Genomic DNA, 15,237 nt, shown 5'->3' on the forward strand with positions numbered 1-15,237 from the left:
ATTAGCCAAGACAGCCCACTTTACTATTTCTTGTGAAAATAAAATGTATTTTCAGTGTTTTCAAAAGCAACACCAGTGCATTTCCTTATGAAAAAAAAGCTTCTCAGAACATTCTCAGAACATCAGATCTCTGCTTTATTCTTAATATTTGTATTAGTTCCACATTGAAAAAAACAGCAGAAGAACAAGTTACCTTCACACAGAAGCAGCAATAAAGAATTTGAAATAGAAATATGGTATATAATAATGTAAATGTAGTCATTCTAGAGGAGGTACTCTTGTTTTCCTGATAACATTCTGCTAGAAAGCAAAAAACCTCATGTAATAATGACAAGGTATTTGCTCCTTAGCACATTCCCTCCAATTTAAATCCATATACAAACACCTCCGAAATACACTGGTACAAAAAGCTACCTATTTATTGAAGCACTACTGGATTATATATCACAAAATGTTTCAATTAAGGAACAAGTTCTCTCTTCATGCAAATTTTACCTTCTCTCTAATAGAATGGAAATAAAAATTGCTGAGAATTTGGTTTTTGCACGTTACCACTGTTTGTAAAGATGAATATAAACAATTTTGCACTTGAATTGTTACACAGAATTGTTAGCTTTGTGCAAAAAGAAAAGCAGTGCATGCTGAGGGAACATGACCAAAGGTGGCTTGGTTACTGCAGCACCCTCAAGTTTTCACAGCACTTCTGGACCTCCCTTGTGGAGCTGAAAAAGGCTGCATGCTGCACTGAAAGCTCAACTGTGGTACATGCAGACATATCACGTGGAAGAACTATTTAGTAAAATTCGGTACTTTTAGGTACAGCCAGTCAACTGTCAAACAACGAAAACAAAAAACACACCCTTGTATTTGCAGATAATTCTTCTAAGGCTGCATGAAAGTCAAAGAAATGCAGTGTAGTTGGCTGTAGGAAGAAACACCTCCCACTGCTGAAGGAAGGCCATCCCTCTCCTGTCATTTGTTATACTGCGAAGTATTCTTACAGGAGCTCAGACAACTTAGATAAGCCTGCCATTACACTACAATCTTGGAGTACCAAACTCTTTCAGATTAGGACAGTGCCAATGGCATGAAGAGCTGGAAATTCACTCATCAGTGCAGGAAATCCTAGAATCTTCTTGTGTCCACCTTCCATAAAGAAGGGGCCTGCCTAGTATAAACTGCATCATCACCACCCAGATCTTTTACAATACACATCCAGTGTTATTACTGTAACTATCTCACAATTTAGCAAAGCCATTCTTGAAAGGGATCAAGTCTCCCCCAAGGCAGACAGTGCTTCATCCTGACATGGAATCTTCCCAGATTGTATATTTTTCCCTTTTTAAAGGGCATCTGCATGTCTCTGGCCAGTGCTTAAAATAGTGCAAGAGTAAGAGATAACAAGTAACATGAAATCCGGGAGAGAAAATAATAATGTAGGGAACTACTAACTAGCTTTGTTATTATGCATGTGTACAATATCTCCAAGAGGATGTGTTCCAGAGTCTCATTTGTCTCTTAGTTCTTGAAACAGTGTCCTGAGCTAAGGCTGTCATAAGGTTTGCAAAAAGAAAACATACTATTTAATGTTTTAATCAGTCTTATCTGCCTCACTAGCCCCCATTTTCACCACCCTTTCATTTGTCAAAACAATGCATATGTACCCGCACAGATCATGGGACAAGTCAGAATACATGCAAGGAACTAAACCAGAGGTTCTTCTGCTGAATATTTGAAGTATCATATTGCCATTTTTCATACCTATTTTCAAGTCACCTGTATCACATCCAGAAGTGAGAGCAACATTTACCATTCAGTTTGATCAGGTATTTGTATTATTTTTGATAACTACAGTTAACATACCACTAGGAGAGAAAGTAACAAGAGATCTACTCTGCTTGTACTGGAGGGTAAGAGATGACTATCTCACCATGTGGTATTCTGTAAATTTCAGATATTTGTGTTAAAAAAAAGCTACAATTACCTCCAAAAAACTGTTCCAGCAGTGCTGTATAACAAGATTTACCTACAAAGCGCAAGCACCGAATTCTCAGTATAATAATATGTCATTCCAAATATAGCTACATGTCCTGTGCAAAAGGAGTTCTGTGTATTTGCTAAAAGCCACAACAGGCTCTCTTCAGAGCATTAATATTTTCTAGAACAAGGTATGAACTACATAAAAATAACTTTTACGTATTCTCGAGTCACTACATTCTATGATTCTGAAATGCCTTACTTTCCTGAAATTTAAGATACTTTGTTGTGACTATATGACAGCTCTGAAGACAAACTAGGTCTGTGCTGATGAGCTGAAAGTACAGACATAACCACCCTACAGAACAGACTTCCTCTTTATTTAATTTAAAAAAGGTTTGTTTGATTTTCAGAGGGTTTTCAGGGCAAGGGGTGTTACCTTCTTCCTCTTAAAGACTGAAAACAATAAGCATAAAGTCAGTGCTTTCTTACTGTATTTTATTTGTCCACCACCACAAGTGGTGGAAATTCCGCAAGGATTTCTCTTCCTTCCCAAGAAAGACAAATACTTATGTGGAAGTATTGGGCAATTAACTTGATATTCAAATTGAGACTGACGGAGAGTAAACTGCACTCCAAAACAGCTTATTTATTTTCAAAAAAGGCTTTCTTAGTGGAGATTAGTCAAAGTTAGTAATAATTCTTATTTCAGACAGATACTAAACACTACAAAAAACCCTTGGGTTTTTGCACTAGATGTAGCTGCTTCCTTTGACAGTATTGCAATTAAGCCCAAATAACTGACTGCAAGAAAAAGCCCTGCTCAATTACAACATATCTAAAACACAACAAGACCTCAGTTGTCAAGATAAGTCACTGTATTACCCAAATACCAACATTTATCTCTAATTTAAAGCAATTTACTCACCTTGTGTCTGCATTTAAGTACAACACCATAGGCTCCTGAAACAAATCAGAAAAAAAAGTATCAAGATAAGAGCACTCTGTTATCTCCAGGCTGCAGAATATTGTTCCCAGTACCATCCTAAACTTGCACATATAGGCACCGTACTAAATTTTTGTGCAGTGAAAATTAAAAAGGCTTCAAAGTAAATGGGTTTTAAAACGTTGAAGCTGTTTTTGAATATACTAACAGAAGTTTGACAGTTGGCATCTATCCTGTGTCATTTAAGAGATTAATACAGTCAACTTCAACAAAACTGGCCCACTTCCTTTTCTTACCTCCCCTCCTGCCCCGCACCATTACCCAAACTTTTCCTTTCATTGAAGACTGCAATTGGAAGGAGTTAAGGAACATCAGTTTATTCTCCACAAGATATGATACAAGCAGCATTTTGTAAATGAAAACTTTTTCATCAAGAAGACTAAGTGAAATCTAATAAATAAATAAATGGATTATATAAAATATACTACTTACCTTCACCTACAACCCCAAGGATCTCAAATTTATTCATCACATTACCAATGTTAGGAATCTTCATCAAGACAAATTCTTCCTACAGAGAAAGCCACAAAACATGGCACAACGGGGAGCGTCCAAAGAGCCTGCAAAAGGCAGCTGTGGAAAGGCTCTCAGAAAATAAAGTTTCCGCCTTGATCAACTGGACTTCTCACGCCCTGTCTTAATTCCTAGGCAGTCAGTGGCTTCCTGAGGGGAAGAAGGAGGAAATAACATAATTAGCAACTGTTTCATTTCAGTGAGAATAAAAAAGCATGGTGGTTGAGATACGTGCGACGCCAGTATTGTACAACATAATGGTAGCAGACAATGTACTTCCACTTTTCACGCTCAATACAACTTAGTGGCATGTATATGGATCGAATGTACACCTGAGTACAGCTGCCTTTGTAATCCTATACTATGTCTATTAATAACTAATGCACATCGCATGCATTTCTACAAGACAGAAGCAAACAAAACACTGATGGGAACTACTTCAGAGAGCAACAATACACCTTTAATTACAGATGTTCTCACTTCAGTTTATGTTGACAGCTACGTATAAAAACAAGTTGATTTTAGCCGCTCTGTTCTCTGCAAAAGCCAAAAGGATAACGCACAAAGGACTCCACATATAAGCATTCTGCAATTATTTCCTGCAACTGCTTAAAAAATAAGAAAGGCAATTTGTTAGACGGACAAGCCATCGGTCTTAGAAAACTGTTTCTTTTATCAGCTTATTTAATAGAGACAGACTAAGTCAAAAACTTTCTCAGAGGTTTCTTTGCCCACGTTTTTAAACTTGGAAGAAGTAATCTGTCAAACTGAGCAAATATATACCGGGAAAAGAAAGTTTTTGCTGCCTTCATGTTAGACTCCAATTGCTTCTCCTGTATAATCTTAGAATACTAACACAACTTCTAGGTTTGGTTTTAATAATTCAGACTGCTTTCCCTCTCCCTGATAGTAAGGCATACATCTATGCTCTACAGTAGGGAAAAAAGCTAAAATAGCTTCACCGCGAAAAGGGAAAATGAGATTTCCACAGTCCAGTGATCTGAGGAGTACTCGTGATGGCACGATAGAGGCAAATTCATTTAATTAACTTATGCGTAACAGGCAAGCATGAACTAATGACACTGGGTTTGGCTCACCCAAACAGGATGTCTCATTGTTATGTTAGCGTAAGCTACGGGTGCTGGCCAGAAGCCCTGCACTGACTAAGTCAACTATAATAAAGGAAGGACAACTCAAGAGCGGAGGGAAATCAACGGTGCTAACCTCAGCAAGTCACAAGGAGATGGTTTTGAAGTTACTTTCGAAATAATTAAGATCCCCAGAGTTAGCCAAGCCCAGTATTTTGGGAACAAACTTGGAAAATAAAGTAGTGGCTTCTAGAGCAAAAGACACAGCCAGCCTTTCATTCCCAAGCTCAGCGATGCACAACCCTCTTTCCCCACTCATATCCTCCCAGTCAGTTTCCCCTCAGGGAGGAGCACGGCCCCCAGGAACGAGGCAGCTTCTTTCAAGCGCTCCTGGCTTCAGGTCAGCTGGGGCACTGTCATGCAGGCCCCTAAAGGTAAGAGCTTGCCAACTCACTTATCAATGCTCACAAGCCATTAGTGATGCACTGAGACGGTCCCAGATGAACACACAAACTGGTTTCTCAAATCACACGTTGTGACAGACAGCAAAGATGACAAAAATGTACATAGAGGGGAACTCCAAAAGAAAACCGTGCAGCTCCAGAGGCAGCCCTGTGCACACCTCTGCTGGGAGCATGTGACGAAAGCCTCATCCTGAGTGACCAGGACAGCCGATGAAAAGATGAGACACAGCAGCAGTGTAAATTCACACCCTAACACTTGATGCCACAGCTCTGTCCCACCTCACGTGAGCACCACCTCTCCTACCTTTCTCCTCCATGGCAGCAGTAGATCCAGACTGGCTGGGCCCATCTGGTCCCAGCTTTGTTCTACAGCCTGACCAAAGGCCAGAGGCCACCTGCCATACCCGGCCCATTTTCTCTCACAGAAAGAACTCCAGCTGCTTTGAGACAAGGCTTACACACATTGTCTTGCTGGAGATCTTTGCCACCAAAAGCTCTCGAAAGATCGAAAAATAACTTCAGCCCCCACACTGAACCAAGAGTATCTTAGGGAGAGGTGGTCTCAGTGCTACCGCAGCATTCTGCAAAACCCAGAGCCAAGTCAGCAAAGCCAAACACCCTGAAATGAATGAGCACAAACCAACTTTATGTAATGCAGATCTAAATTAAGGCAATAGGAAAAAAAATTAGTGCTTCAGTACCTTTTCTCTTCACGACTACTAAAGAGTCACTGCAAAGCAGTCAATTTAACCACTCACCTCAGAGCCTCAATTCTAAGAAATGCGACTCATTTCATAATCATCAATAACTAGAAGGAAAAAAAGCATTTCAAGCAGCTTGATCTTTACCCAGAGTTATACAAGCACTTTAGGTAAACATCTGTCTTCATAAACTTTGTGAGAATTAAAATCTCTTCAAAAAATACAGGGTTAGATTCTAAAGTATTCTTAATATCTTGTATCTAGACCAAAAAGCAGAGCTTTCACCCAGTTGAAATCAATCAGACACCTCTAACAGATGTCAAAGCCATCCACGAGCTTCTACACAAGCTTCTCGCCAACATGCAAACGCCTCTCTTGCTCTCCTAAAGCAAGAAGTAAACTTAATCTTTTTTTACCCACTACGAACATACAACCAAGATCTCTGGAGGGTTAGGTACACTTTCGTTTGTCCGCCAGCAAAACAAGGGGTCAGATAAACAAGTGCAGAACAACTCAGAGCAGGGAGGTATCCGCCTCCGACAGTCATGCATTCATCCACACCCTGCCGCATCTTCTGTCAGACTGAGTGCGCATATGAAAGGAAGCTCTACCTGCCTCTATTAGTCACAGTGCATTGCTGCTACACCAGCACTTCCCTCTCCTCCCCGTTATAGGTGTACTTCTATTTCTTAGGATTTTCCAGGAAAAATATAATTAAAGTTAGAAGTATCGTAACAAGTGGTACAGCAAGATATACAAGGTACACACCTCAGAAAACTCAGAGAAGAGAAACTTTTCTGGAGTTACTCATACAGAATAACGTGTCAGGAGTGCTATAATATATCCACCACAGATTATAAAGAATAAATTCAGCTTGAAAGAAAAAAGCTGAAGAAGAGATTAAAAGCAACAAGATCCTGTAATTAAGCAAGTGAGATATTTTTAATGCTTTAAGTTTCAATCTATCCTCCTCTGCATGGAAAAGAACAGCTGGTAAAAATAAATGTAAAATTAAGAAGACTGTCAAAGTTGGAACCAATTATGTAAAAGCAAAATGCCAAAAGTTGCTTGCACCAGCTCAGGGGTTTTAAGGTTCAGCTCAGCAAGCTTTTATTGACGCTGCTACCACTGCAAGAACTTGACTTCACTGGTGGTGGTTTTAAATGGCTGTTGATACACTGAAAACTATCAACACATCTAGATGAGCTACATGTTAATGGAAATCATCCTCACATAACTGGCCAGAAAAGCAAACACTTGACCTCTGTGGCCTTTGACACGGTCCCCCATAAGATCCTTTTTTCCAAGTTGGAAAGATAAGGATTTGAAGGGTGGACTGTTCGATGGATGAGGAACTGCTTGTGAGATTGTATCCAGAGAGTGGCGGTCAGTGGCTTTACGTTCAGGATATCAGTGATAAGTGTCCCTCAGAGATCAGCACTGGGACCAGTGCTCTTTAATATCTTCATCAGTAACACTGACGGTGGGGTTGAGTGCACCCTCAGCGAGTTTGCTGAGGGCACCAAGCTGTGGGGTACAGTCAACACACCTGAGGGATGGGATGCGATCCAGATATACCTAGACATGCTGAAGCAGTGGGCCCAGGTGAACCTCATGAGGTTCAACGAAACCAACGACAGGGTCTTGCACCTGGGTTGTGGCAACTCCCACTATCAATGCAAGCTACATTTGGACTGAGCACAGCACTGTCAAAACAGACCTGGGGGTACTGGAGGATGGCAAGCTGGATACAAGCCAGCAATGTGCCCTCACAGTCCAGAAAGCCAACTGTATCCTGGACTGAATCAAAAGAAGTATGGCCACCAGGGTGAGGGAGGTGATCCTGCCCCTCTACTCTGTGCTGGTGAGACCTCACCTGGTGTAGTGTGTCCAGATGTGAGGTTTTCAGTACGGGAGAGACACAGACCTGTTGGAGCACATCCAGGGGAGGGCCACAAAAGTGATCCAAGAGATGGAACACCTTCCTTATAAGAACAGACTGAGAGAGCTGGGGTTGTTCAGCCTGGAGAAAAGAAGGCTCTGGGGGGACCAGAGAGCAGCCTGTTCAGTATCTAAAGGGGGGCTGTAAGAAAGGAGACAGACTCTTCAGGAGGATCTGCTGTGACAAGACAAGGGAAAACAGTTTCACTTACAGGAGAAGAGATTTAGACTGGATAGAAGGAAGAAGATTTTTGGGTTGCTTTTTGGTGTTTTTTGTGTGCTTTTTTTTTTTTTTTTTAATTTACAGTAATGGTGGTGAAGCACTGGCACAGGTTGCCCAGGGACACGTTGGGTGCTCTATCCCTGGAGACACTCAAGGTCAGGCTGTATGGGGCTCTGAGCACCTGTGTAGATGTCCCTGTTCATTGTAGGGGGGTTGGACTAGATGGCCTTCCAACTCAAACCATTCTATGATTCTAAGGCAGAAATTTGGTGAAGATAAATAATAAGAACCTGGTCACACTTACTATCCCATAGCAAGTGCTACACTGGAAAAGAGGTTGAATCTGCTCCAGGATATTAAAGATTTGGTTAACTTCCTAAAAGAAAATGGGTTGGAGACCAGAATACCAATTCTGATTTACTGTTTCATCTTGTTCTTCCTTCAAGTATGCAAGTACAGATCCAAATATTAGCTCAGCTCATCCTGAATATGAGTAGGATTCAATTCTGAGATAAAAATGCAAGATTTACAAGCTTCTCTCATAGCTATGGCTAACTTGAAAAGAGTGAGTTCTTCACAGAATGCTTCTAGGACTACAGCGACAAATAAGCAGAGTGATTATAAAGGGTATTGAACACAAAAGCAGATCCCATGAATTGTAACAGAAAGATAGGAAAGAATGTTGCTTCCACTTCAGGATTCTTATGAGTGGGGAAGAAGTCTAACAAATACTTATTTTGTGGGTGTGACAACTTCTTACACGCTTCATTACCTGTCCTTACACATGCTGAGCACTTTTCACTCTATCCGTAGCAGCTCTGAATAGGAAAGACCTGTGTTCAGGTTGTAATGCTCAACAGAAGCTGCTACATCTGAAGTCTCCGCTGTTTCATCTGGTGCAAGGTGTCCAACATTTAAGCATTCACTTCAAACGGAAACATCCAACATTTAGGCAAGAAGGGATGGGGAGGGAGGGGCAATAAATGTATTTAACATAAAGATCTCAGAATATGCTTCTTTGAAAGAAGTTAATGCTTTCTAATCTAGCACAATATTTGTAAGTAGTCTCATTCAAAGTTGATTCTTTTATTTTCATCTTTCCTTTTCTCCTCTCAGCAATCCAGTCTCTGGTAATATTCTACACTCATTAGTCACGTTCCTCACTATTCAGCTCTGTAATATCTTTGATGATCTGCCATGGCCTTCAAATCCCCAGGCTATAAAATAATATTACTGGCATCACTTTTTCCATCTTCTATAATTATCTAGAAGAGCTACTATTTTTAAAGTGCTACTTATTAGGACTCACCTTCTGATTCTATTCCTATATTTGCATTTGAAGCTCATGTTTAGAAAAAAAAAAAAGAAAAAAAGCACTGAGTGTAAAAACCTCACTCCTTTAAAAGCATAAAAAAAAAAAAGAGCATGTTCAGACAAAATCTTGAGTATACTTCCTCCCCAAGGAAAGTATAATATATTACGTTTAAAGAAACACAGTAGAAGCACTGAGCAGCCATTTCATTGAAGAACTGATCTGAAGTTTGAGTTCAGTGGCATATTTGTGGGAGGAAAGGGCCCTGAGCTCTTCCACCACACTGCCTGGTCCCCCTATTCCCTCACAGCCTACTGGTAAGAAGTGCAGTGCCCTGTAGGTTCCTCTCTCTGATGGCAGCAATCACCAATTCTGTGCCAGCAGTACTACAACACCATGCTGTCATCAGACAGAAATACCAGAGGTAGAAGACCAGGCCACTCCAATTACATCCCCCCAACACACTGCTAACTGAATCAGCCACCAGGTCTCCTACACGCACACACAAAGTATAACAGTCATTTAAAGTGGCTGTCTCCTAACGTGACAAGACTGAAATTCTTTCAACCTTACCAAATTCCTCCTCCTAATTGCTCAGTTTTGTCTTCATTGTTCTCCAAATAACTCCTGCTCACACTCAAAAATGAGATGATTCTCTCTGTACTAGTTTGGGCTCGGATGGAATTTTCTCCTAAGAGAACAGAAAAGTAAAAGTAGATGTAAAAACACTTACAAATACTAAATGGGTGCTGAAACTCAATTCTGTGGGTTTTCTAATGCAGACCAAAATAACTGCCATGACTATACTTCCTTGTAAGTTCCAAAACATATCATTAAATACAGATTACTGGTTCACTATCTAAAGTAAGATGAAAAGCCTTACTTTTTCATTTAAAAAGGGATGCCAAGCATATGGAACAAAGAAAGGAACGAGGGGGGAAGCCCCCTAAATTTCCATTCTAAATTAGTAAGAAAGTACCGTATAGAAAGTACCATATAGACTAAAGAACTGAATTACCCTGTAACTACTGCAAAATCATTCATCATTTCTTCTTAATGCGTTTTCCAGGCAAGTTGGAGGCATTTTATTTAAATAACACTGATCCATCTGTTACAAAATTAACTGTGCAAAGAATGCCATCAGAAGTTTTCAAGAGAGAACAAAAGGAAGCCACACAATGATTAAGTGTCTAGCACCTACATACAGGTCATGGTCATTAATAAAGTCACGTTAGCACCTACGTACACATGCATGAAACAACCCAAAGGCTTTTCACTATGGATTCTTTATTAGAAAAGTCATTATAATGGATTAAGCTACGCAGTGGATAAGCTATAAAGTGCTTGTTTGTTGGTGCTGGGTCTGTGTCGTTGGTTGGTTTTGTGTTGCTGTTGTTCTTTCCCTCACTCCTCCAAGAAGAAACTTCTGACTGTATCAACCTGCAATGATTTGTTTCAAAGGGGAAAAATCCCAACAAACAACAGAAATATTTCTAAGAAACTGCGCTGAATTTAAACACATTGCTGCTAATTCAGTATGTTTGAAAGGCCATTACAATAAATTTGCTTCAAGTTCGCAGATTTCAGAGAGAAGAGTACAATATGGAGAAGATTTTATTGTTAGTTTTAACACGAGAGAATCTGTATTATGATGTCTGTTCTCACAGCAACTGAACACAGACCACACTTCTAAAAGAAGAATGAGTCATGTGCCACTCTGAGTTGGAAAATAAGTGCCTGTTAAGTATACACAGCTGAATAAATCAATTAAGTGAAACCCAAGTCAAGAAAGCTTTACAAAGTGGTTCAGACTGCATTAAGACCTTATGACCAGCGTAACTGCAGAAAATGAAGTACGGAAAAGAGCTCTGTATTCCAGATGAAGTAGAACACTCCAAATTCCTCTCATAAACATCTTTTAAGAGGATAAAAACTTCGGGTCTTCTGGAATACAGCTTCTGGAGGATGTCACAGAAGCAGCAATGCACCAGATACAAAGGGCAGTTCTAGCGAGGACACAGAGTTTCATCAAACTGAAAGCCCTGAAATAAACTTGGCATCCAGCACACATCTACTGCAGAGAACGTACAGTGCCAAGCAGCCCACAGGGCCATTCTGAGAGATGCCCTCATGCTGAGCCACCCCGAACACACTCGGAGGTCAGGGGATTTCGTTCTGCTCTGCAACGTTACTGACAGCTACCCAGAGAACACAGACGGTGACCAAGTCAGTTTGCAAAAAGTATGAACAGCTTTCCAGTGGAACAGAAATACAAAACCAAAACCAAGATAAATTTAGTGATCTCATCTAAAAAGCAGCAAAAAGCAGCTTGGAAATAGGGTGAGACAAAAGCAGTGAAAAGTAGAATATTGGCACAGGCTGCCCAGGGAGGTGGTGGAGTCACTGTCCCTGGAGGTGTTCAAGATCTGTGTGGACGTGGCACTGAGAGATGTGGTTAGTGGGCACGGTGTGATGGGCTGGTGGTTGGAAAAGATCTCTTAAGATCATCTAGTCCAACCTTACTGATTCTGTGATTAACCTGTACACAGAATGCAATTCTGATCTCCACCACTCTCAGCTGCATTAGTTAATGGATACTAATGAAGAGTTCCCTCTGTACACGCACAAGTTAGTTCTCCTAAGAGGAAGCAGGCAGAAGAACTGTGTTCAGTGAAGATGAAAGGCTACTGAGGAACTAGTACTACAAAGCCTGACTGTCTGCTATCCTGGACAACTTACTCAGAGTTTGAGGTGGACTACATCAAAGCTGAATGCAAACCCAGCAACCAAGCTTGGAGCACTGGAGAGACTGGCTCCCTTAAAACGAGTGTGTAAGAAAATCACTGAAATTCATAGAACACTTCTCCCTGCATATGCCTCCTGGGTATTTGAGCTGCAGGGGAAAAATTACTTGCCCTTTCTCATCTCAGTACCTCTAATCCTATACCAGCACAGAAAAGATTTGGATTATTATTTTATTTCTCAAACTTCAAGCACTCCAAAACCCCTACTATGAAAATGTGATTACAAGTTTTTGTATTAAAAAGTTCACCTTTCCCCTCCTGTTCTTTTCAGCTCTTAGATGAATTCTTGGATCTTGTCTTTAATTAGATGTTAAGCTCAGATACGGGATTTTTTTTTTCTTCTTTGGCTACATTGAAGGCCCCTGGGTATTGCTATAAAATAAGTTATAAGAATACCACCTTTGAAATCACACTACAGTATTGGCTCCTTGCATGTAGAGAGCTGCTGTGGGAAAATGCGAGCCTTGTGGTAAAGGCAAGTCTCACCAGATGACTCAGGAAAACTTCTAAAACATTAGGAAGCAATTTGATTCATCTCCAGAAATAGGATGTGGTCTTTTTTTTTTCTTAAGTAATAAACAACGCTATTTTGATGTCAGCCTACATAATTACTTAAAAAATAATATCAAGCGGTAGCCTTTCTGTAGCTTTCAAGTTCAGCATATTGGTTGCCATTTAATAGTTTTCATGTAATCTGAGACTTGAAATAACTTTTCATTCTTTTAACTCCTCTCATAATAAAGGGTACGGTGTTCACACAAACTTCCTTAACACAAGTGTAGCTTGTACTTCCTCTCTGTACCCAACCACCAGCATCAAAACACTGGCAAAATAAATCACTCAAACAGCTGTGCTTGACTAGTGTTTTTTGTGAAGAAGTCAGGTATTTATAATAAAAACCTCATGTAAGAATGCTACAGCCCCAGTTGTTCTGGCTCAAGTGCCTCTAAACTACATGCACGAATTTTCTACTGAAAGTCGTGAGCTACTTCACCACAAAAAAAAAAAAAAAGAAAGACTACTATTTACAGATTATTTACCATAGCTTCTTCAAGTGAAGAATCACCTAGATCAGAAGGTTAAGCATTGATGGAAAACTAAATTTAAACATTATCAGGAAACTGCAGGTGCATGGCCTTTCTCCCGAGCAGGCTGCTTCACACCTTGTCATGGAACTTCTCCCTGGTATGCCGATGGCTTCTTATGTTGGGGATCTCCGTGACAGCGAAAGCATGTGTGGATATGTTGTTGACCCAAAAGAGCAGCTGCATCTAAATGCTAAGTGCTGGCAGGCCTACCAAAGGAGAAAAAAATAAAATAAAAGCTCACAGTCCTTATTTTCATCCTTGATGCACCTGTCTTTGAGTTTTCCAAGTTTAATTACAGATGAAGGATGGAAGGGGAAAAAAAAAAAGAGGGAACATGATGCCTGCAGCAAAGGGCAAGAATGGTGGGTGAGGGAAGGGAAATTACTCCAGAGAGTCATGGAAGACAAGAGCAAAAGGCTTGCAGACCGGGAAGTTCCTGGATGAAAGAAAAAACACAAATCTAAGGAAAAGAAGCTTCAGGCATGACCAGAGAGTTCATAATAAGATTTGCATGATCACCCTACAAGAAAATGTAGGCTTACAGCACCCAAAGTCACTATTTGCATAACTGACTTTTCTGTTTCTTGTGTATCTAGCTTTTGTACAGTAATTTCAGAGACCTGGACACAACAGTCTACTCTCAGAAAGGCATTGTTATTTATTTTCAGTGAAAGGAAGGGCAAATTAAAAAAAAGGTAAAAAAAAAAAAACAGAATTGAAAATAGTACAAGGCATGCTGCTTGTCTCAGAGGATCAGGAGGACCTTCCCAAAGCCCAGTATGACTCAATGCAGTCAGTCAGTGTTGCTGCTGAGCTTTCGTGGTGCAAGACGACATAATGGCTATTACTTACGTACAGCAAGCAGTAGGCTGTCCAGTGCCAAGAACATGTAGTCACCATAACGTAGGTTGAAAAATTGGTCATCGGGAAACTAAAACTGACTGGAAGTGTATCAGTGTGCCTCATTAACTGTTATCAGCAGTAATCACAATGCGCCAGAATGCTGACTTGTGCCTAATGCACAGAACCAAAAAACCACGGCCCACCAAGTGAGAAAACACAACACTACAGTGTGATATTGTTTGAATTATACCACTTTGTGCTGAAACTGCATACTAACCCTATCAAAATGCATGTTCAACATCTATGCCTCTTGTGGTGTTGGACACTCATCTCCTATTCCCGTCTACTTGCACCTCTAACAAACACACAGACCCCACCAAACGCCAGTTTACAGAGCTGAGCACCTACTGCTACACAGATATTTCTGTAATGCATTGGAGATTTTTCCATACATACATACCAATGAACAGAACTGAAAGACAACGAAGTAATGCGAGAATGTCCACTTCGGCCAGAATTTCAAACATTGATATTTCAAACATTGAGCATTTTTTACTCACCTCCATTTTCCAATTGATCAAAATACTTAGTTTAGAACAACTCCATCTCTCTGCTCACATGCTCAGATTTTTTAAAAGGCAAAATACACCCAAGAATTTGCACAAGTGTTTTGCAACACACTGTAGCTGAAGCATTTTTTCCACTGCAAGATATTTACTGGACCACAGCAACTCTCTTAGCACTTTTAAAGCTTCAAACACACCTTCTGTTGAACGCTATGAGTCAGTTTTAATGACAGTGTTATGTTCTGCTGCTTTGCAGCTTATGCAAGAGAATGAATTTGCATTAAGTACCCAACTTTAGAAGCCACCCTCTCTTCTCCATTGTTAGTGCTGAATAATTGTAAAAAATAGGCTATATTCCCCACATGCTTTCTCATTGTTTTACAAGAATAAATCTAACTAGCTGCCCGTCATGTAGGTTGTATATCAAATTTGTTATTGCCACCTTATAGATATATATTAATCTTTTTTTTTTCCTACAAAAAGACAAGATGCAGTAAAGCATAAAGACATTTTTTATACTTCATAAAATTTCAAAATTGATAGTCATGTTACCTAATGGGTGCTACTCTTTTCTCTCATCCCTCTCACAGGAGAATTTACAGTTCATTAACAGTTAATTTCACAAAGAGAAGGGTGAAGTAGTTGAATGTATGAATTCAAGGAGAAGAAAAAAAGAGGGAGTAAAAATGATCAGCTAATGTATAGATTAAC

The 15,237-nt window shown here is 40.1% G+C and overlaps 1 protein-coding gene across 20 annotated transcripts in view; it reads right to left on the minus strand.

The window, feature by feature from the left end:
* CDKL5 (cyclin dependent kinase like 5) overlaps positions 1 to 15,237 on the minus strand; it is a 126,644-nt gene that overhangs the window by 77,320 nt on the left and 34,087 nt on the right. For 16 of the 20 annotated variants that reach the window (XM_040647995.2, XM_015272909.4, XM_040647993.2 and 13 more), the window contains 2 exons: positions 3,416 to 3,646; positions 2,906 to 2,940 (listed from right to left, as the gene is read on the minus strand). In XM_040647995.2, coding sequence (XP_040503929.1) covers positions 2,906 to 2,940; positions 3,416 to 3,479 — 99 coding nt within the window. In that variant the 5' untranslated portion in view covers positions 3,480 to 3,646. Of the gene's footprint in view, positions 1 to 2,905; positions 2,941 to 3,415; positions 3,647 to 9,798; positions 9,917 to 15,237 lie in introns of all 20 variants that reach the window. The other 4 variants (XM_040647986.2, XM_046903656.1, XM_015272914.4 and 1 more) reach the window with 1 other exon arrangement.

The sequence above is a fragment of the Gallus gallus genome, chromosome 1 (genome assembly GCF_016699485.2).
Source record: "Gallus gallus isolate bGalGal1 chromosome 1, bGalGal1.mat.broiler.GRCg7b, whole genome shotgun sequence".
Taxonomy (NCBI): Eukaryota; Metazoa; Chordata; class Aves; order Galliformes; family Phasianidae; genus Gallus; species Gallus gallus.